Source organism: Dasypus novemcinctus, chromosome 9 (assembly GCF_030445035.2).
Source record: "Dasypus novemcinctus isolate mDasNov1 chromosome 9, mDasNov1.1.hap2, whole genome shotgun sequence".
NCBI lineage: Eukaryota > Metazoa > Chordata > Mammalia > Cingulata > Dasypodidae > Dasypus > Dasypus novemcinctus.
The window spans coordinates 66430648-66453297 of NC_080681.1; the positions used below are offsets into that span (position 1 = coordinate 66430648).

The window sequence follows — 22650 nt, forward strand, 5'->3', positions numbered from 1 at the left end:
TTTTGTTTATATAAGGCTTCAGTAAAAGGACAGAGACCCAACATCATGCCTCATTGATGCTGTAATCAAAAGCGATCTATCAAGTAATCTAATGAAAATTATCTAATCAAAGATCCCTTAACTGAATTTAATGCAAGCAACACACCGCTCCCTCCCCGCCATTGCCCCTGCCCCAAGATGGATTAGTTAAAAAAAAAACACATATTCTTTTCTGGGATTCATGAAACTCAAACCATCACACTGCAGAACTCCCTTTAGTAATTCTGGTAAGGCAGACCATTTATGGATGAACTCTGTCCATTTTTGTTTATCTGTGAATATTTCAAACTCTCCTCATTTTTGAAGGACAGTTTTGTGGGATAAATAATTTTTGGCTGCAGGTTTTCTTTGTCCATACCTTAAATATCTCATACAACTGCCTACTTGCCTCCATGGCTTCTGGTGAGAAATGGGCACTTAAGTCTTATTGAGGATCCCTGGTATGTGTTGACTCACTTTTCTCTTGCTGCTTTCATAATTCTCTTTATCTTTGGCAGTTGACATTCTGATTAACATGTGCCTCAGGATAGATTGATTAGGATTTGTTGTTTGGAGTATGCTGTGCTGCTTGGACATGTGTATTTATGTTTTCATAAGAGTTGGGAAATTTGGGGCCATTATTTCCTCAAATATTCTTTCTGCTCCCTTTCCCTTCTCTTCTCCTTCTGGGACACCCATGACACATATGCTTGTGTGCTTTGTGCTGTCACCCAAATACTTGCGGTACTGCTCATTTTTTCTATACTTTTCTCTATCTGCTCTTCTGACTGTATAGTTTCAATAGCCCTGTCTTCTAGTTTGCTGATTCTTTCTTCTGCCTGTTCAAATCTGCTGTTATATGCCTCTAGTGTACTTTAAATCTCTGCTATTGTGCCTTTCATCCCCATTATTGTTACATTTCTTATTTTACTTTCAAATTATTTATCCTCACACACTGTCTTCTTAATATCCTTTATCTCTTTATGCATATTTTCCTTCATCTCCTTAAATTGATTAAGGGGATTTGTTTGAAATTATTTGGTTAGGTGTTCCAAATTCTTTTATCTCCTTTGAATTTTTAATCTGTTCCCTTGACTGAGCCATATTTTGCTGTTTTTTAGTACAGCCTGTAATTTTTTGCTGATGTCTAGGCTTCTAATTTATCTTGATGAGTTAACTCTAAAAGTCAGTTTCTCCTTGTTGTCTAGGGTTTGATTGTTGATTGGCTTTGTGTTAATCCTCTTCTTTGATAATTTGTCAAACTTATTCTGGATCCTTAGAATAGCCCAAGTTTAACTGATCAGATCTTCTCAGCTCTTCTTCATCTGATTCTTGCCCTTCTTGTTGTACAATTTTTAAGATTTCACTTTATGTGTAACTGTTTCTCCTCCAGGAGAAATCTTCCTTTCCTCTGTTCCTTACCTGGGAATCTTGATCTGTCCTGTTAATTTTTGTGCAGAATTTTCTCCTCATGATTTTTTCCCCCTTCTTCTTCCCCTCCCTCTCCCTGACCCTGCTGGTTTGTTTTTTGTTTTTTGTTTTTTTTTTTTTCTGTGTCCATTCTCTGTGTGGTCTTCTGTATCTATTTATCTTTTTGTCTTCTCTTCTCATCTTTCTCCTCTATGATTTACCAAAATTCGATCTTGGGGAACTCTGATGTGGAGAGAGGTTCCCTGTCAATTGTGCCACCTCAGTTCCTGGTCTCTGTTGTGCTTCACCCAGACTCTCCCCTTCATCTCTCTTTTGTTGTGTTATCATCTTGCTGTGTGACTCATTTGTGCAGGCATTTGGTTTTAGTGCATGGGCACTTAGCTTGCCACATGGGCCCTGGCTCACCAAGTGGTCACTCATGCCGGCACTCAGCTTGCTGAGGCACAGGAACTTGGCTTGCTAAGCAGACACCCACATGGGCACTCAGCTCGTCATGCAGGCACTGGCTCATTGCTCAGGCATGTTATCTCTTCTTTTTTACCAGAAGGCCCCAGGGATCAAACCCAGATCTTCCCATATGGTAGGCAGAAGCCCTATCAATTGAGACACATCTGCTTCCCCTCATGATTTCTTTTTATTCTCTTTCTCTCATGCCCCGTTTTCCTTACATTTTTCAATTCTGGGAACCTCCAGTCTTAAGTTCAGTTTAACCACTCCTCTTTTTTTTCTCTGTGAGATATTACTACCTCCAATTTCTTTCCCATTAGGTTATCTGCCCTGGGGTGCCAAATGGGGACAATCCAGAAAGGTGGGCCACCCCAGAAAGAACCATTTTGTGTATAGGGAGTCCCTCTGATGGTCACTGGATTGAGTGAATCCACTTGACTGCCACAGTTCTGCCTTGGTACCAACCCCCAGGGGGCCCTTTTGTATGCAGCACTCCTCAGCAGCTTGTGTTCTGCCCTGGGTCTTTGCAGACTTAGGTCCCTATGCCTGGATATGTGTGTGTTTTAACTCAAAACTGTGAGTTCCTCTATTGTCTGTGTCCCCCAGTGAGAGGTTCCTGGGCCACTGCCTCTGGAGAACTCCCAAGCTTTGTTTGGGACCAAGTAAGGGGGTGTGGGAGGACCAACCAGTATGGGATGGAAGCTTCCTATCTGATATTTTTCTCTTTCTTTAATTCAGCATTTGTGAGTCATTCTCCAGTCTCTACTAACCTCCAGAGTTCTAAGCAAGTAGAATTTGTCCTTATATTCGCTGAATCTCTGGGGAGGATTTTTCAGGGAATGTCTTACATCACCATGTTGATGACATCAACCTTAAGCTTTTAAAATTATACCACATGCAAGGTTACCTTTTAAAATAGAATGGTCAAACTGTGCAAAACTACCCTTAAAAGGAAACCACCTCTCAAATGTAAAGAAAACATTTTTCTTTGTTGATCAAATATATTGGTTGGATAAAGAATTGCTATCAGTAAAAGTGACAGAAAAGGCATGTGTAGAAAGGTCACATCTGAGTCCAACTCAGTCACATTCAGGAGCACAAATTCCAGAGTAGGGCCCACTGACAAGGCACTGAACTCCAGAGCCATCTGCCGTGACAGTACAACCTGTGTGTCTCCGTAGCCTTCAGGAGCACCATTACTTGGGGTTGTATCTACCTTGGCTGTCTCTGGGATCCTGCTGAGACGTGCATAAAGCATGACCCCTCTGACCCCTCCGACTCATTTTGAAGTCTCTTAGCCATTTAAACTCATTTGTCTTTACCATCATGCCTCTACTTTCACTTTTACTGAACCTGTGGTTGGCACTGGGCTTGGTGTATGCTCAGGAGACTTGAATCTCTGGACTGGCCACGTGCCAGCTGAGCCCTGAGCCTTGGCAGAGTTGCAACTCTAACTCTCCAGTTTGTTGGGCTTAACTAGGTCAGCTAACAGGGAGGTGAAGACAGTCAACCACCACACCAGGGAACTGATAGTGCCTACAACTGCAAGCAGGAGAATGACATCCATCAACCATGTGGGATCTAAGCCCCCTCTCGATTTAGAGGTGTAGTGGACATCACCATCCCAGGGTCCACAGGATGGAGAATAAAATATGGATTAGAGTGGACTTACTGGTATTCTACTATAGAACTACTATGACTCTAGCAATGGAACAAAGTGGAGACAGTGGCCATGGTAGTTGCTGAAGACAGGGAGAGGGAAGAAGAGATGTGATGTGGGGGCATTTTCAGGACTTGGAGTTGTCCTAAATGATATTGCAGGGACAGATGCTGGACATTATATATCCTGCCATAATCCACTGAATGGACTGGGGGAGAGTGTAAACTACAATGTAAGTTATAATCCATGCAGTACAGCAGTACTCCAAAATGTATTCACCAAATGCAATGAATGTGCCACAATGATGAAAGGGTGTTGATGTGGGCGGAGTGGGGTGGCATGGGGTGTGGGGTGTAGGGGAACCTCTTATATTTTTTAATGTAACATTTTTTGTGATCTATGTATCTTTAAAAAAAAAGACAATAAAAAAAAAGAATTACTATCAATCTATGAGTCACACATTTTAGGACCTGAATGATTTTTTTCTGGATATTCAAGTACTACAGTACTGAAATAATCACTAGTAAGTTATTTACTTAAAGGTCCCCAAATATAACCCAGGTTATATGCATTACATAGCTGTTGCTCTGGGTTTTCATTCACTTGGAAGTAAGTTTAACTTGGAAGAAAATATCTTTATCTTTTCCACTGATTAATTAAAAAATCGGACTGTTAAGATAGCTTTTTCTTCCTTTAATGGGTAGGAAATGGGAAGGGTTAAAAAAAAAGGCTTGTCTAATTGTGATGGTGGTAGAAAGCTAAGGCTTAAGTACACTCCATTCTCTTTCTTGAGTCTCCATGTTCCTGTGTCACTTTCTGACACCAATCTTATTATTTTTAAAAAGCCCCTTTCCAACATGGGACAAAAATAACAACTGTATTATATAACTTTTGATCACAGGTAGATAATTAATTTCCTGAAAATTAATACCTTGTGAAATAGAATAAGTGGTCACATTTGTTGGATTTATAAAGAATTTAGCTATTAATAAAGCGCTTTCACATTTCATTTAAGACACATTATCTGAAGAATTCTGTCTGCTAGATAATGACAACCCATTTCATAGATGTCTAAATTAAGGGCCAAAATCCAAATAATATTTAAACTATGTGCTAGCATGTATTAGATATAAAAATAATATACTATCATAATGATATTCCTATCTTAAAAGCTAACATTTACTGGCCAGGTATTCTGTTACTGATATTGCCACACAGTTCTTAATTTGCTTAATAAAGTTTTTCATGTGCTTGTATGGCTCTATTAAATGTTAACTAGATTTAATTCCATTATTTCAACTACACTTAATTAAATGCAATCTACTAATTCATAAAAAATCTACTTGATTAGATTTTGGCTACTTTAATATCAATGAATATCATTAAACTTTGCTTTAAATTTTTCTGATTGGAAAATTAAATTTATTATTAAATGGCTATTTTCGTTGCATTTTATTTTAGTGTTTTTTAAAACAAGTAAGATAAACCAAAAGGACGTGGGATTTTGTAGAATTCATTGAGAAATTTTTAAAAGCTTACCTGTAATTTTATCTTTAATTATGATGAAAAAATAAACTATGCTTGGATCTCCCCAGTTTAATAAGAAGGCCACACATTAAAACCATTATTTGTATTTTATTAATAAAGTATATAACATGGACATAAAATGTAAATGTATATAAATTAAACAGATTATTTATGTGCATCAGTTAAATTGGTTAGTATTTAATTGACTAGTAAGTAAAAGACTAAACCTGAAATAACTTCTCTTAGTTTGATAGTCCCAAGAAGAATTATTTCCTAAATACAGTATTTAAGATAAAAGGGAAAACACACAATTATATATCCATTCTTGTCGTTCATTTAGAGGCATTACATGTTGACAAACCTGCACATAAAAATAGAAAGTTTTTACTTTTCTATCACGGTATTTTTGTCTAATACAACAATAGCCTGTGTAAAAAAATACACGTATGAATATAAAATTCTGCAATTCTGTAATAATTGTCCTTAGCAGGAGTTAGGAATCTATGCTTTTATGTCTAACAGGATAATCTGGCCTGTCAGATTGGTAGTTGGCATGTATAAATGTGTGTAAAGAAAAGCAGTAGAAAGTGGAGTAAATAAATGTCCTTTTCTTCTTGCTAAGCACAGGGCATTTTCTAAAACCGTAATTGGGGAAACGGAAAAGATAACTTCTCCATAACCTATTTTAGAATGTTTTAGGATTTCGTGGGCAATATGGAGAAAGGAAGAGTAAAAATAGAAAAGCTTTTTCCTTTTACTTTAACTAAACTAGAGGCAGAGTCTACTGATCTGATCCTGCCTTTGACCTCCTAGCTAAATAGGCAATACAGAGAGTCTTGCTAACAACAGAACAACAGCTGTTCCTGGCTCTGACTTAGTTGGTCATCTAAAATTTAAGCACTTTCTCTTTCAGGTTACTTTAGGAAAATATTAATGTAAGTAATATTTTGAATCATCAAACTTCCTATTACAAACATGACTCTGAATTTCCATATGATGTTAAAGAGTTTTCATGTATACTATTTTATTTTTATCTTTACATTTGTCTTGTGAAAGTACCTAAAGCTGGTGATACTATCTTAAATTTACATTTAAAGAGACTGGAACAGAGAGGTTAAGTGAATTTTTTATAGTCACTCAACCAAATAGTGAAAGAATTGGATTAGAACCAAAGTCTCCTATCTCCAAGTACAGGGTGATATTAATATGAATATCATTGGTGGTGCAGATAATTATACTTAAAATAATTTTCCACTACATTTCATAGTCACACATTTATTCACACCCTTAATAGCGAAAATATTTTTGAAGACATAAAACAAAAGGCTTTAATTAGAAAATAATGGATTACCATTGCAGATTTTGGTGCCACTTCTACTGCAAATATATTGAGTCCTCTGTTGTTTATGCAGTTTTTACTTAGGTCATTGTTGATGTGAATAATCACTTTATTATCTGACTACAGAAAAAGATTTCATATATTGTTAGTCCTTACTTTAATAAATATAGACAAATATAAATTTCAGAATAATCTCTAAAATTCTATTTCAATATCATACAGTCCACTACAAATTCATTCACACACACTGACTCCCAAACTTTCATGTTCAACTTTTTCCTCATTCATTCTTTGTCCAATCTGGCATGAGTTATACAAACTTTTTCTTCTAGATGTGACTTGTATACATCCCTTCATTTTCATTCCCAGGCTATTCTGGATAAAGGGGCCACATATCTTATCCCTGGCTCACTACAACAATAACCTCTATTTTTTTTTTATTGTATCTCTGCTTTTGCCACCATCCATTCATCCTGCATACTACCTTCCATACATCCTTATAAATAAAATATTCACTCATTCATAATATGTATTTATTTAGTATTAAATATCTGTCAGGCACTATTCTAGGGATCTAGGAATACTAAGATAAAAAATACCATTTCTGTACAAATATTGTATGACCTCATTAATATGAAATTAGAATAAGCAAACTCATAGAGTCAGAGTCTAGAATGAAAGTTAGCAGAGGATGGGCTGGGGCTTGGGAATGAGGAGTTAATGCTTAAATTGTATAGGGTTTTTATTTGGGTTGATCATAAAGTTTGGTAATCACACTGTGAACATAATTAACAGCACTGAATTCTCTATGTGAATGACATTAAAAGGGAAAATGTACGCTGTGTATATGTTATTAGAATAAATCGGTTTTTTTATTTTTTATTTTTATTTTTTTAAGCATTATTGAGATATAATTCACATACCATACAATTCACCCATTTAAAATAAATGGTGTTTTTAAAATAAATTCACGGAGTTGTATAACCATCACCGCAATAAATTTTAGAACATTTTTGTGCTCCCCCCCCCAAAAAAAACCCTTTACCCTTAGCAATCATTCATCAATCCCTCTGCCCCAGGTCCTAAGCAACCACTAATCTATTTTCTGTTTCTATAAATTTGCCTCTTCTAAATATTTCATACAAATGGATATCATACAATATGTGGTCTTTTGTGACTCGTTTCTTTCATGTAGCATGATGTTTTCAAGGGTCATCAATGTTGTAGCATGTGTCAGTACTTCATTTCTTTTTAAAAAATTTATTGAAATATATCACTCATACATAAACATACATAAATAGTAAGTGTATAATAGTTGTGAATTTACAAAACAAACATATATAACATCAAACGAACATACATAACATCTTGCCCTACCACCAATAACTTGCATTGTTTTTAAACCTTTTTAACTAATGATTAAAGAGCACTGTCAAAATATTACTACTAAACAAAGTAGCTTTCCCCTAACCAATCTGATTGTTATCTTTACATCATTTATATATGAACATACAGAAACTATTAAGTGTATAGTAAAAGTTGTGAACTTACAAAGTAAACATGCATAACATCATACAGGGGTCCCATACATCAACCCTCCACCAACACCTTGCATTGTCATGAGACGTTGTTACAAACTATGAAAGAACACTGTCAAAATCTTACTACTAATCATAGTCCTTATTTTACATTTGGTGTTTTTCCCCCAACCCACCCTATTATTATTTTTTAAATATATATTTTTTATGACAGAAGTTGTAAACTTACAAAACAATCACGCATATGTGCAGAACTCTAAGACCCCTCCATCAACACACCATGTGGTGTGTCATTTGCTACAGATGAAATAATGTCATCTGATTGTTACCATGTCCATAGTGTACATTTGACTCACATTTTCCATACTGCCTCAATATCAACACAGTATATCTTCTACATAGATGCAAGATTATTATATTAGTACTACCAACCACAGTCCATAGGTTACTCCAGCCGTACATGCTTCTCCATATTCCCACCACCCTGCAGTAGTGATACACATTTGCTCCAGCTAACAAAGGACACTCTTGAATCTGTACCATCAACCACAATTCTCATCCACCTCTTGGTTTACTGTGCTATCCAGTTCCTAGATTCTCAAGCATTGTCAATTGGCATTTACATACCTAGACTACCATTTCAGTCACATCCCCATTTGTAAACTAGCTGTTATTCACTGTGTTACCATCCACTCTATACATTTCCACAATTTTACAGTAAAGCTAATTAAAACTTCTACATACATTAAACATCAGTAGTCCACTCAGTCCTTCTCTTATCTCCTTTAAGAACCCACCACCTACCACCAGGTCTTGGAGATATTTTCCAATAATTTCTTCTAGAACTTTTATGGTTCTTGCATTTATCTTTAGTTTTTTGATTCATTTTAAGTTAACTTTTAGGTAAGGTGTGAGATAGGGGTCCTCTTTCCTTCTTTCAGCTATGGATGTCCAATTTTTTCAGCACCATTTGTTGAATGGATTGTTCTGCCTGAGCTTCCTGAGTTTGACAGGCTAGTAAAAAATCATTTGACCATACCTGTGAGGGTCTGTTTCTGAACCATAATTTGGTTCCATTGGTCTATTGTGTCTGTCTTTAGGCCAGTACCATGTTGTTTTTACCACTATAGGTAGTTATTATGTTTTAAAGTCTGGAGATAAGGGTTTACTTTTCCTTTTTATGATGTTTCTGGCTATTCAGGACTCCTTATCCTTCCTAATAAATTTAATGATTGTGTTTTCAATTTTTTCTTTAATGCTGGTGGAATTTTTATTGGGATTGCATTAAATCTGCATATCAATTTGAATAGAATTGACATGTTAATGATATTTAGTCTTCCAATCCATGAGCATGGAATGTTCTTCCAGTTATTTAGGGCTTTTTTCATTTGTTTTAACATTGAGTTGCAGTTTTCTGAATACAAGTGCTTTACATCATTGGTTAAGTTTATTCCTGACTATTTGAGTTTTATCTGTCATATTTTATTTTTACCACTTTTGACACTTTTAGTTACTTTTATTGATATAATCTTCATTTCTAGACTCTTTTCCAGGCCCCTCTCCTGTCTTTTCTTTTCAGGCTCTAGTACACCTTTCACTATTTCTGAAAATCTGGTCTCTTGCTTAGAAATTCTCTCAGTTTCTGTTTATCTGTGAATATTCTAATTTCACCCTCATTTTTGAAAGATAGTCTTGCTGGATATAAGATTCTTGGCTGGAAGTTTTTCTCTTGTAGTATCTTAAATATATCAGACCACTCTCTTCTTGCCTCCATGGTTTCTGGTGAGAAATCAGCACTTAATCTTATTGGATATCCCTTATATATTATGCATTGCTTTTCTCTTGCTGTTCTCAGAATTCTCTCTGTTTTTGGCCTTTGACATTTTGATAAGTATGTGTCTTGGAGTTAGTCTATTTGGATTTTTTCAGATGGGAGTACATTGTGTTTCTTAGACAGGGATATCTATGTACTTTAATAGGGTTGGGAAATTTTCTAACATGATTTCTTTAAATATTCCTTCTGCCCCTTTTCCCTTCTCTTCTCCTTCTGGGACACCCATGGCATGCATGTTTGCACACCTTTTGCTGTTATTTAGTTCCCTGAACCCTTGTTCAATTTTTTCCATTCTTTTCTTCATCTGTTCTTTTTTATATTCACTTTCAGAGGCCATTTCTTCAAGCTTATCAATCTTTTCTTCTGCCTCCTCAAATCAGCTATTATATGATTCCAATATTATATGACATACAGATTTTAAAATTTCATTTATTGTACCTTTCATTCCCATAAGATTTACTATTTTTCTATTTATGTTTTCAAATTCTTTGTGCTCATCCAATATCTTAATATACTTAATCTCTTCAGCCATCTCATTGAATTCATTAAGGAGATTTGTTTGAACATCTATAATTAGTTGTCTCAACTCCTTCATGTCATCTGGAGGCTTACCTTGTTCCTTTACCTGGGCCATAGCTTCCTGTTTCTTGGTGTGGACTGTAATTTTTTGTTGGTGTCTTCGCATTTGGCTAACTAGAGTATTTATTCTGGGTGCAGTTTTTCTCTTTAGTTTAGGGTTTCCAATTACTTCTCCCTTGCTGGTTGTGCAGTAGGAGTCAAGCACGTAGTTGGTGCTGTAAGCTGTGGAGGCTCAAGCTGCCCTCATTGCACCAGGGACCAATGAAGCTTCTCCCAACTATCTCCTTTGCCAGGGGTAGGGACAGCACCACAGCTATGTGGAATAATCCATGTGCAGGCCTAGACTGTAGTTGCCCAGAGAGACTGATTAAGCTTCACATCCCTTTCTCCCCTGCCTGGGGCAGGGATGGAGCTGCAGGTGTGGGCAGCAATCTATGCAGTGCAGGTCCAAGATGACCGCGTTTGCCTCAGTAGACTTCCCATTATTCAGTCTGTGTCATCTAAAGGTACCTGCAGTTACCTGGATAGGCTGGTGCGGGGCGAGGGGGGAGCCCCATCAGCCTCCTCCCTGCCAAAGGTGGGGCTGAAGCCTATTCTAGGGCTGCAGGCCGATCTGGATGAAGGAAACTGGTTCCTACCATCACTGTGGTTTTTGGTCAGCCTGGCTTCCCCTCAAGCTGGGGGTGGTGTCAAAATGGCAGCCACCGGCCTCTTTCCAACTTGGGTAGAGTCACACCCCAGCTTTTTCCAGGGTTATATCTTAGCCAGCCGAGGATACCGATCAGTAGCTGAACTCGGCAGCCAACCATCTCCTCCTCCCCTGTTTTTGGGAAATGGAGCTTCCAATTCCAGCCACAGAACAGCTCCTGGGGTGGCTCATGCCACCAGAGTACCAGCCTCCACAGATTGGTGGGTAATTTCCTGGAGCTGCACAGTTCCCTGCAGCTTCCTCACTGCTGGAGGTGGCACTGGGACCTAGGATAGAGCTGCATTCTGATCTGGATGGAAAGAAGCTGGTCCCCACCAGCACTGGGATTTTCAGTCTGCCCCACTTCCCCTCCTGCCAGGTGCAGAGTTATGATGGTGGCTACCACCCTCTTTCTGACTTGGACAGGCTCAAGCTTTAGCTGTTCTCAGGATTATACTGTAGCCTGCTGAATTTTCTTATCATAGCTGAAATTGGTGCCCAACATTCTCTTCCTTCCCCGTTTTGGGGAAGTGGAGTTTTTAATTCCAGTTGCGGAACAGCTCCCGAGGCAGCTTGTGCCTCAGTGGAGATGGGCACTGGCCTCTGCGGTGTGGAGCGCTCTACTTATGAGTCTTCTCTGCAGATGGGCAGTCTTCTCCTTCTACTCCTTCAAGGACGTTGAGGATGCTCTTCTGGTCTTCTGGAGCCCCAAACAGGTGCTTCAGCTAGCTCCAGAGACCTCTGGGTGTTTGCTAACTGCCCTGTAGTGGGAGCTGACTCTAGCAGCAACTTACTCCATCACCATCTTGCTGGTTGTCTCAGAATAAATTGTTTTTTAAAAATACTATAGGACTATACAACACAGTGAACCCTACTATAAAAGATGGACTATAGTTAATAGTACAATTATAAAAATGTTCTTTCATGAATTGTAACAAATTACACTAAAGCAAGGTATTAATAATAGTGTGGTATATGGGAACTCTATTTTATGCTTGATTTTTCTGTACACCTACAACTTCTCTAATAGAAAAAAAAGATACAATTCCTGATCCCAACAAGCTAGCTTACAGTCTACTGGAGACAGATAAATAAAATAAGAACTACCAAATACTTTAAGTCCTGTGATTGAGATATCCATAGGGTTCTAGTGAAACACAGAAGAAGGACATTAGCACAGAGATCAAAGAAGACTTCATGGAAGAGGTGACACTTGAAAAGCTGGGCTTCTAGGATAGTTACGAAGCAAGAGAAAGAATGAAACTGTTGAGAAACACAGGAATCAAAGTATCCCCCTTGTTAAAGAACTTGCCATGACTCCTTAATTACTACAGAGGGGCAGTATAATGTTAGACCAACCATATTCATTTCTCAGATCTTCTACTGATTAACTGTGGGACCTTCTGCAAGTCAATTAACCTCCCTATGCTTCAGTTTCCTTGTCTGTAAAATGAGGACAGTACTTACATCACAGGGCTGTTGTGAAAAGTAAATGGGTTAATATATGTGAAATGCCAGGCACATGACAAGCTCTAAAGTGTCAATACTATTACATTTTTGTGAAAGAAAGATTAATTTTCTGGTAACGGTGAAGGTGGAGGGGGGGATAAGAGTTGAGAAATGGTAGTAATAGCAGAGCAGTAAAAGTGGAGTAAGGTAATGACTCCCATCTACCCTATAAATCCTAATCATCCTTCAGTGCTCAAATCCTACAACACAGTCCTTCCCCAACTTTTATGGCCCAAATTAACATCAACTACAAGAAATGCATATATAATAAAACTGTTGCACATATAAACAGTACTATATAAATTAACATTTAATTATTCTCTTATCTCTTTCAAGAGTATTAATTGTCTTTTCAACTAGGCCATAAACTCTTCGAAGGCAGAGACCTTGTTTTACACTTTCTGGTGGCCCCTATTATGACTAGGAGAGTTAGCTGATTCATTAGGCAGCTAAACCTTAGGTACTTTAAGAAACAAGCCAACGGTTCTAAAAACCCAAGTCATCTTGCATAAAGTTTTATGAAAATTTGTAATTTCTAGAGAACTGGAATATCTCTGAATTTAATACTTTATGTATGACAGTTTATAATAAATGTTTCACAACAATGCAAGGTGGTGGTGGTGGTGGGGAGATTTATGGAGACTTGTATGATGATATGCATGTTTGTTTTGTAAATTCACAAATTTTACTCTATATTTATTATGTGTGTTCATGTATGAATGATATACTTCAATAAAATTTTATTTTAAACAAGTATTTATGCATGTAATCACTTGACCTGTAGCGGTAAAGATGTCCAAACCTAGAAATAATTCACTTGATAAGAGTACTCTTATCCAGTAGAATATTTAGTTAGATAAAATTGCAGCAGTCTATAGGATTTCTGATACTACAAACATGATGTAAAAAGTTGGGTTCAACTTTTGTTGTAATTCATATTTCTTTAAAACACATTGCCTATTATTTAAAATAGCTATGTATATGTTAAGACTATTAGTAACAAAATAAAATATTTTGTACCCAGGTTATACACTGTCTTCACAGATCTCCAAATATTTAATTTTCACAATATTTTTAGACAAAAACAATGATCACAAACCCATAAAAACATATAAAAATTACATGTACAGTTTAAGTTAGAAAGCTGAGGAGAGAGAATAATTACTATTATAAATATTACTAATATAATGGGATATTTAATTACTGCACAAAAATAGCATAAAAAAGAAAAAGGGGCATATTGATAAACATCATAAAGAATATGGAGAATCATCTCATAATTGATACCTTGTTTTCAATAACTGATGTTATCCAGGTGTCACACTTGTAAGTATGTACAATTATATTTTCATAGCCATCCATTACTTTGGCATCGCCTTTGTTAAGGACAGATTTACAAATGGTCTTCTCAAGTTGCCCACTGCCTGCCTCCATATGGACAGCTTTAATTCTTATCTTGCATTTTTCTGCATAGATATCTATGACAAATGGGCATGCCTGTAATGGAAGAAAAAGCAAACCCTGTTTTGGCCTTTGATGGAATTTAAAGTAAAATTATTATTGGTATGTTTATCATATGATTTAAGAAGCACTGCCCCTTCTAGTTCGTCCTTCTGATAAAAGTTTAGAGGAAAATTTTAGTACTATGATCAAGTAATAAAAAGCATGTAATTCTGACTTTTTGGCAGTGAATTAACTAAAATGTTCACAGAAAAGGGAAGAAAACTATAGCTTCTAGCAAGTCAATAATAACTCCTTTAAGCCATAGTCCACACACCCATTTGGATCAAAGCTAACTAATGTTGGTTATTTAATTTTCTTTTCTAACTTTAAGGCTACAGAATTCATCAAAGGGCTTTATTTTATTTTATTTTTTTTTAAAGATTTATTTATTTATTTAATTCCCCCTCCTCCCCTGGTTGTCTGTTCTTGGTGTCTATTTGCTGCGTCTTGTTTCTTTGTCCGCTTCTGTTGTCGTCAGCGGCACGGGAAGTGTGGGCGGCGCCATTCCTGGGCAGGCTGCTCTTTCTTTTCACGCTGGGCGGCTCTCCTTACGGGCACACTCCTTGCGCGTGGGGCTTCCCCACGCAGGGGAAACCCCTGTGTAGCAGGGCACTCCTTGCGCGCATCAGCACTGCGCATGGCCAGCTCCACACGAGTCAAGGAGGCCCGGGGTTTGAACCGCGGACCTCCCATATGGTAGACGGATGCCCTAACCACTGGGCCAAAGTCCGTTTCCCCATCAAAGGGCTTTAAAGAGCATAATTATGTTAACTAAAACTTAACAAGAGTATATAGAGCACTGAAAAGAACAAAATGTAGAAAAATAAATTCACAATTCAAAGTTAGTGTAAAAACACCTTTTAAATCTGAGACCTAAAAATATTTTCCACATTTGGAAATGGATGGTTCTAGTATCTACCTTTTTAGTCTTTACCATACCCTACAAGATGCTGCATACTTTAGCCTTTACCGTTGTATCCAAACCAAGTCCCCTGCCTCACTACTCTAGCTAGACTGATCTACAGATCCTATGAAAAAAATGAAACTCCTTTCTATGTCAGAAACTTCATATGTAGTGTTGGCTCTGCTTTGAAGACTCTTCTCACATCTTTTCTCACAGTTACCACCTCCTCTTTCAGGTTAAAGCTTACTAGTCACCTCTACAGAGAGACATCCTCTGGCCTCATAATCTCCATCAACCCCCACTGTTCTCTATTTCAGTTTCTGGCTTTTTTTTTTTTTTTTCTAAAACACTTTTGAAATAATTATTTTCCATTTAATTATTTTGAAAAGCATTCTCCTTAAATGAATACAAATGTGCGGATTTCACACATACTGATGGCCATCTTTTTACTTGGGGGACAAAAGGTAAAAGTTTTAAGTTAATATAGTAGAACATCAATAGACCTTTTTATCTAAAAACAAAAAGACTGAAAATGTTTTAATACACTCTAACCTTGGCAAAAATAAAGTCACCTTTTAAAGAGTTTATTAAGAATGAAAAATCATTAGGCTAGAAAGCAGAAGACCTGGGTTTGCTCCCGGGATTTTGGCATTTACTAACTATATGATCTGAAAGGAGTCACTTCTATGAGGCTTAGTTTCTTCATTGAGAAGTGGAAATAAATAGCATATATTCTACCAAGGGTTGTTGGAAATATATATTAAGAGGATATGGGTAAAAATATTTTAAAATGCAGATCTAAAAAAGAAAGATTTGTAATAATTATAATCACGTTTGTTTTATTTTTAAAGGTTTGACTTATTCTTTTCAGTACTGAATAAAGATTCTGGCAATATTTTACCATTTTCCAAGTCCTGGTATCATTTTTGTTGTTGGTGTTGTTTGTTTGTTTTTTAGGGGGTACCAGGGCTTGAACCCAGGATATTATACATAGGAAGCAGGAGTTCAATTAATGAGCTACATCAGTTCCCCAGTGAGAGTTCGTTTTTTCTTTTGTTTGCTTTTAGAAGTACCAAGGATCAAACCCAAGACCTTGTACTGGGAAGCAGGTGCTCAACCACTTGAGCTATATTAGTTCCCCTTGGTATCAGTTTTATTCTACCTAAGAAAATCAATATTTAAGGATTCACTTAAAGGAAAATTAAAAGATACATGTTAAAGATGTGTTCTCTAAAAATTTAAAAATAAAATCTCATCTACTCTGAGAAAGCTACCTCATAACTTTATCATTTCCTCCATTCATAGGCTTGATTTTTATTTACTTATTTTCTTTATCCTACTAAATTAATATAGGAAGCATGCAATAAGAAAGAAAACTATTAACTGTGAATTGTTCATTGCAAAATTATTAAAAAGGAGAGGGAAAATAATAATAAAACCTAAGTTATGAGATACTACTTAATTTAGTACAAAATTAGCTCTCAACTACTAGTTAGTCAAAATAAAAGTATCATGTACCTCTCAAAATCTAAAACAATGAAATAAAATTTTCCCCATTCTAATTTCTGAAAGGAATCTATACCATGAAACTCTTTATAAAAAAAGAAAGAAGGGAAGAACAAAATGGAAAACTGACAAATGTTTTGTTTACCAACATTCAGTAAAAGAGCAAATTATTAAGTTATGGTGATATAGGTATTCCTTATAACAAGAGAAATAAAGAAGTACTGATATAGGGAATGCATAATGTACATCTGAATTAGGGAACTTAATAAAAAAGTTAAAAATAAAGTAAAAAATTACTGGTTGTACTAGACCGTAGAGGGTAAAAATAATAATAAAAGACTGAGAGTGCATAGTAAGCTGTGGAAATTTAAAACAAATTAATCTTATTTGTCTTGGTTTTTGAAAACCACTCAAATAAGATTTACAATAATCTTAAATCCTTTCCCAAAATCTAACCTGTAAATGATATTTTGGTTATTCTTTTTGACACAATCCCTACCAATTTAATAAGTAGATTTATATTTCCAGACAAAATATACTTCAGTTACTACACAATATCAAACTTTAAAACTCATCTAGACATTATATGACCTATATTATATACGATTCAAAAAATTACCAAAGTAGCTATGGTTCCAGAGTTTCTGTGGGCAAAAGATATCATAGACATTCAAATCAATTGGAACAGAGCTAATAAAATTTCAAGATTTCAGATAGATTTTTCATATATTACCACAACAATAAAACCTTTTTATTTTATTTTTTGCAAACATGGAAACATTAGGCCATGCTTTAGGCATAGTAACTCAATAACCTGACACAAAGAACTATTGCCTATTCAAGCCTATCCTTTAATTTAATGGCGAAATGTCAGTCTCAGTCCTCAAATCAATTACAAGCATAAACTAAATCACTCAAAACATCTTCAGATATTATAGGAGTCTTTTAAATATCAAATGTTACCACATGTATAAATCCCTATTGCTAGTATAAAACCTAACTAGTTGACTAATTACGAATTGTTACTTTCTCCTTCTTTTATTACTATCTGCTGCTGTAACACTAGCAATACAACAAATTTATAACCCTTACTAAATGAGGAGAATATCTTCACTGTGATTCTGTAAATCAAGAAGTGTTGGGAAACGGATGTGGCTCAACCAATTGGGCTCCTCTACTGTATAGAAGGTCCAGGGTTTGATGCCCAGGGCCTCCTGGTGAGGGCGAGCTGGCCTACGTGGCAAGCTGGCCCACGAGGAGTGCCAGCCCATATGGGAATGCCACCCCATGCAGGAATGCTGCCCTGCATGGGAATGCTGCCCAGCGCAGGAAAGCTGCCCTGTGCAGGAGTGCTGGCTGACGCAGAGAGCTGGCACAGTAAGATGATGCAACATGAGACATAGAGGAGAGAAAAGAAGACGACGTAGCAGAACAGGGAGTTGAGGTGGTGCAAGAGAGTAATCACCTCTCTCCCACTCTGGAAGGTCCCAGGATCGGTACCTGGAGCTGCCTAATGAGAATACAAGCAGACACAGAGGAATGCACAGCACATGGACACAGAGAGTAGACAACGGGGGGAATGGGGCAGAGGGAGAAATAAATAAAATAAATCTTAAAAAAAGAAAAAGAAGTGTCCATGCCTCGAAGAAGCCTTTTGAATGCTCTATATAATACCAAATCCCGACAATATTTGTTGGGATGTTGGCACCCTACTCGCTGTGCCAAACCATCTGTCAGAAAGAGAGGCATCAATTACCACCACCAGAGGTGGGGGTCTCACTGCACAGAGGGTAGAGAACAGCATACTTGTGCTAGCCACAGGAACAACAGTCCTAGGATTTCAACTCATTCCGTGGTTTGCAGGTATCAGGGTTGCCAGCAAAAACATGACTCAGGTTCTGAAGGAAAGATGTGTACTCACAGAGAGAAGAGACAGAGCAAGGCCAGCTTCACTAGTGGGCACCAGGAGCTGTTTTACACAGCTGAACTCTGTTCCTGTTCTATGAACAACTTTACGTCAATAAATTAGACAATTTAGATGAAGAGGACCATTTCCAAGAAACACGTGAACAACCTACAATGACTCTAGAAGACATAGAAGACCTCAACAAACAAATCACAAGAGATTGAATCAAACATCAAAAACCTCCCAACTAAGTACAGGACCAGACAGCTACACAGGTAAATTTCAAGAAGAATTAATACCAATCCTGCTGATACTCTTTCCAAAAACTGAAGAGGAGGGAACACTGCCTGACTCATTTTATGAGCCAACATCACTCTAATACCAAAGTGAGATAAGATACTACAAGAAAATAAAATTATAGACCAATCTCTCTAGTGAATATAGATGTAAAAATCCTCAACAAAATGCTTGCAAATCAAATCTAAGAGCACATTAAAAGAATTTACATCATGATAAAGTAGGTTTTATCCCAGGTATGCAAGGGTTGTTCAACAGAAGAAAATCAATTAATATAATAAACCACTTTAATAAATTGAAGGTGAAAAATCATGATTATCTCAATTGACACAGAAAAGGCATTTGACCAAATCCAGCATCCTTTCTTGATAAAAAACACTTAGAACACTAGGAATAGAAGGAAATTTCCTCAATATGATAAAAGTATATATGAAAACCCACAGATAACGTGCTTAATGGTGAAAGGCTGAAAGTATTATATCTAAGACAAGGAACAAGACAGGCCCACTGTCACCACTGTTATTCAACACTGTGCTAGAAATTATAGCTAAAGTAATTAGGGGGAAGCAGATGTGGTTCAAGTGACTGAGCTCCTACCTACCACATGGGAGGTCCCAGGTTTGGTTCCCAGTGCCTCCTGGAGAAGATGAGCAAGACAGCAAGGTGGTGTGACAGGCAGGTATGGCGAGTTGATGCAACACGATGACACAGCAAGGACATACAAAGAGGAAAGACAATAACAGACACAACAAAGTAGGGAGCTGAAGTGGCTCAAGAGACTGAGCACCTCTCTCCTACATTGGAAGTCCCAGGTTCGGTTCCCAGTGCCTCCTAAAGAGAAGATGAGCAGACACAGAAAACACACAGCAAATGAACACAGAGAGCAGACGGTGGGCGTAAAACAGTAAGGGGGGGCGGATAAATTAAAAATAAGTCTAAAAAAAAATTAGGTAAGAAAAAGAATTAAAAGGCATCCAAGTTGGAAATGAAGAAGTAACACTTTCACTATTTGCAGACAACATGATACCATACTTAGAAAGTCATGAAAAATCAACAATATTTATTAGCTCTATTCATTTAGAGCTAATAAATGAATTCAGCAAAGAGGCAGGATACAAGATCAACATGTGAAAAAAAAAGCATTTCTATATATCAGTAATGAGCAAGCTGAGGAGGAAATCAAGAAAAAATTCCATTTACAATAGCAACTAAAAGAATCAAATATCTAGTAATAAATTTAACCAAGGATGTAAAGGACCTGTACTCAGAGAACTACAAAACATTGCTAAAAGAAATAAAGGGAAGTGGATGTGACTCGACTGATAGAGTGTCCGTCTACTATGGAGGGTCCAGGGTTCGATCCCCAGGGCCTCCTGACCTGTATGGTAAGCTGGCACACATGCAGTGTTTTGGCGTGCAAGGACTGCTGTGCCACGCAGGGGCATTCCCGTGTAGGGGTGCCCCACACACAAGGAGTGCACCCTACAAGAAGGGCTGCCTCGTGTGAAAAAAGTACAGCCCGCCCAGGAGTGGCACCGCACACATGGGGAACTGACGCAGCAAGATGATGCAACAACAAAAAAAAGAGATGCAGTTTCCCAGTGCCACCAGATAATGCAAGTGGACATAGAGGAACACACAGTGAATGGACGCAGAGAACAGACAATAGGGGGCAAGGGGAGAGAAATAAATACATAATAAATCTTGAAAGAAAAAAAAAAAAAGAAATAGAAAACCTAAATAAATGGAAAGACATTTCATGTTCATGGACTGGAAGACTAAATATTGTTAAGATGTCAATTTTACCCAAATTGATTTACAGATTCAACACAATCCCAGTCAAAATTCTAAGAGCCTATTTTGCAGAAAAAGAAAAGTCAATTACCAAATTTATTTGGAAGGATAAGGGATCCCAAATAGCCAAAAACATCTTGGGAGAAATGAATTTGGAGGACTCACACTTCCTGACTTTAAAGCATATTACAAAGTTACAGTCAAAACAGTATGGCACTGACATAAAGACAGCCATACTGATAAATGGAATTGAATTGAGAGTTCAGAAACAGACCTTCACATCTACGGTCAATTGTGTGTTGTTGTTGTTTTTTTTTTATTTCTCTCCCCTTTCCTCCCCGCTCACCCTCTCCCCGCTATTGTCTGCTCTCTGTGTCCATTCGCTGTGTGTTCTTCTGTGTCTGCTTGCATTCTTGTCAGCAGCACCAGGAATCAGTGTCTCTTTTTGTTGCGTTATCTTGCTGCATCAGTTCTCCGTGTGTGTGACTCCACTCCTGGGCAGGCTGTGTTTTTTTTTTGCGTGAGGCAGCTCTCCTTGTGGGGCACAATCCTTGTGTGTGGGGCTCCCCTACGCGGGACACCCCTGCATGGCATGGCACTCCTTGCGCACATCAGCACTGCGCATGGGCCAGCTCATCACATGGGTCAGAAGGCTCTGGGTTTGAACCCTGGACCTCCTATATGGTAGGTGGATGCTCTATCAGTTGAGCCAAATCTGTTTCCCTGGTCAATTGATTTTTGACAAGGCTGCCAAGCCCATTCAATTGAATAGTCTCTTCAACAAATGATGCTAGGAGAACTAGATATCCATACGCAAAAGAATGAAAGAAGATCCCTATCTCATATTTCATAAAAAATTAACTCAAAATGGATCAAAGATTTAACTATAAGAGCCAGGACCATAAAACTCCTAGAAGAAGATGAAGGGAAGGACCTTAAAGATCTTGTGGTAGATGGTGGTTTCTTAGGCTTTTTACCCAAAGCACAAGCAGCAAAAGAAAACAATAGATAAATGGGGCCTCCTAAAAATGGAATACTTTTGTGCTTCAAATGACTTTGTGAAGAAGGTGAAAAGGCAGCCTACTCAATGGGAGAAAATATTTGGAAACCACGTATCTGATAAAGCTTTAATATCCAGAACATATAAAGAAATTCTACAACTCAACAATAAAAGGTCAAACAACCCAATTAAAAAATGGCCAAATGATTTGAATAGACATTTTTCCAAAGAGGAAATACAATTGGCTACAAAGCACATGAAAAGATGCTCAACATCACTAGGGAAATGCAAATTAAAAGCACAATGAGATATCATACCACACTTACTAGAAAGACCACTATTAAAAATTCCCCAGAAAACTTTAAGTGTTAGAGAGGATGTGGAGAAAGAACACATTCATTGCTGATAGGTACAGCTCCTGTGGAAGACCATTTGGTGGTTCCTCAGGAAGCTAAGTCTATAAGTGCCATATGATCTTGCAATCCCACTGTTAGGTCTATACTCAGAAGAACTGAAAGCAGGGATACAAATAGACATTTGCACAGTGATGTTCATAGTTGCATTATTCACAACTGCCAAAAGATGGAAGGAACCCAACAGATAAATGGATAAATAAAATGTGGTATATATAATATTATTTAGCTGTAAAAAGAAAGTTAGTCTTGATGCATGCAACTGTATGGATGAACCTTGAGGACCTTATGTTGAGTGAAATAAGCCAGACACAAAAGGACAAATACTGTATGATCTCACTAATATGAGCTACATATAATGAGCAAACTCATAGAATACAAGTTTTTGGAAGGTAAAATGATGATAGAGAATGGGAAGCTGATGCTTAATTTATGTAAAATTCTTAATAAAATTGATTGTAGATGTTTAGAAAAGGACAGAGGTGATGGTAGCACATTATTATGAATAAATAAAGCCGAAATGTGTGTGATTGTGATTGAAAGGGGAAGTTTGGGTGTATGTCACCAGAAGGAAAGCTAGAGGATGAAACATGGGACCGTTTAACATAGTGAATCCTGTTGTGGATCATGAATGTGTTAATAATACAAATATATGACTGTTCTTACATGAAAAAAATGACACAAGAAAAAAGAGGGTTTATTTTAAACTTTCTCAGGTACCTTTTAAAAATGAACAACAAATACATTACTTGATACC

At 37.2% G+C, this 22650-nt stretch overlaps 1 protein-coding gene across 5 annotated transcripts in view; it reads right to left on the reverse strand.

The window, feature by feature from the left end:
- Positions 1-5171: 5171 nt before the first annotated feature.
- EFCAB7 (EF-hand calcium binding domain 7) overlaps positions 5172-22650 on the reverse strand; it is a 49917-nt gene continuing 32438 nt past the window's right edge. For all 5 annotated transcript variants that reach the window (XM_004448922.5, XM_004448925.5, XM_004448923.5 and 2 more), the window contains 3 exons: positions 13858-14067; positions 6435-6542; positions 5172-5444 (listed from right to left, as the gene is read on the reverse strand). In XM_004448922.5, coding sequence (XP_004448979.1) covers positions 5370-5444; positions 6435-6542; positions 13858-14067 — 393 coding nt within the window. In that variant the 3' untranslated portion in view covers positions 5172-5369. The remainder of the gene's footprint in view (positions 5445-6434; positions 6543-13857; positions 14068-22650) is intronic.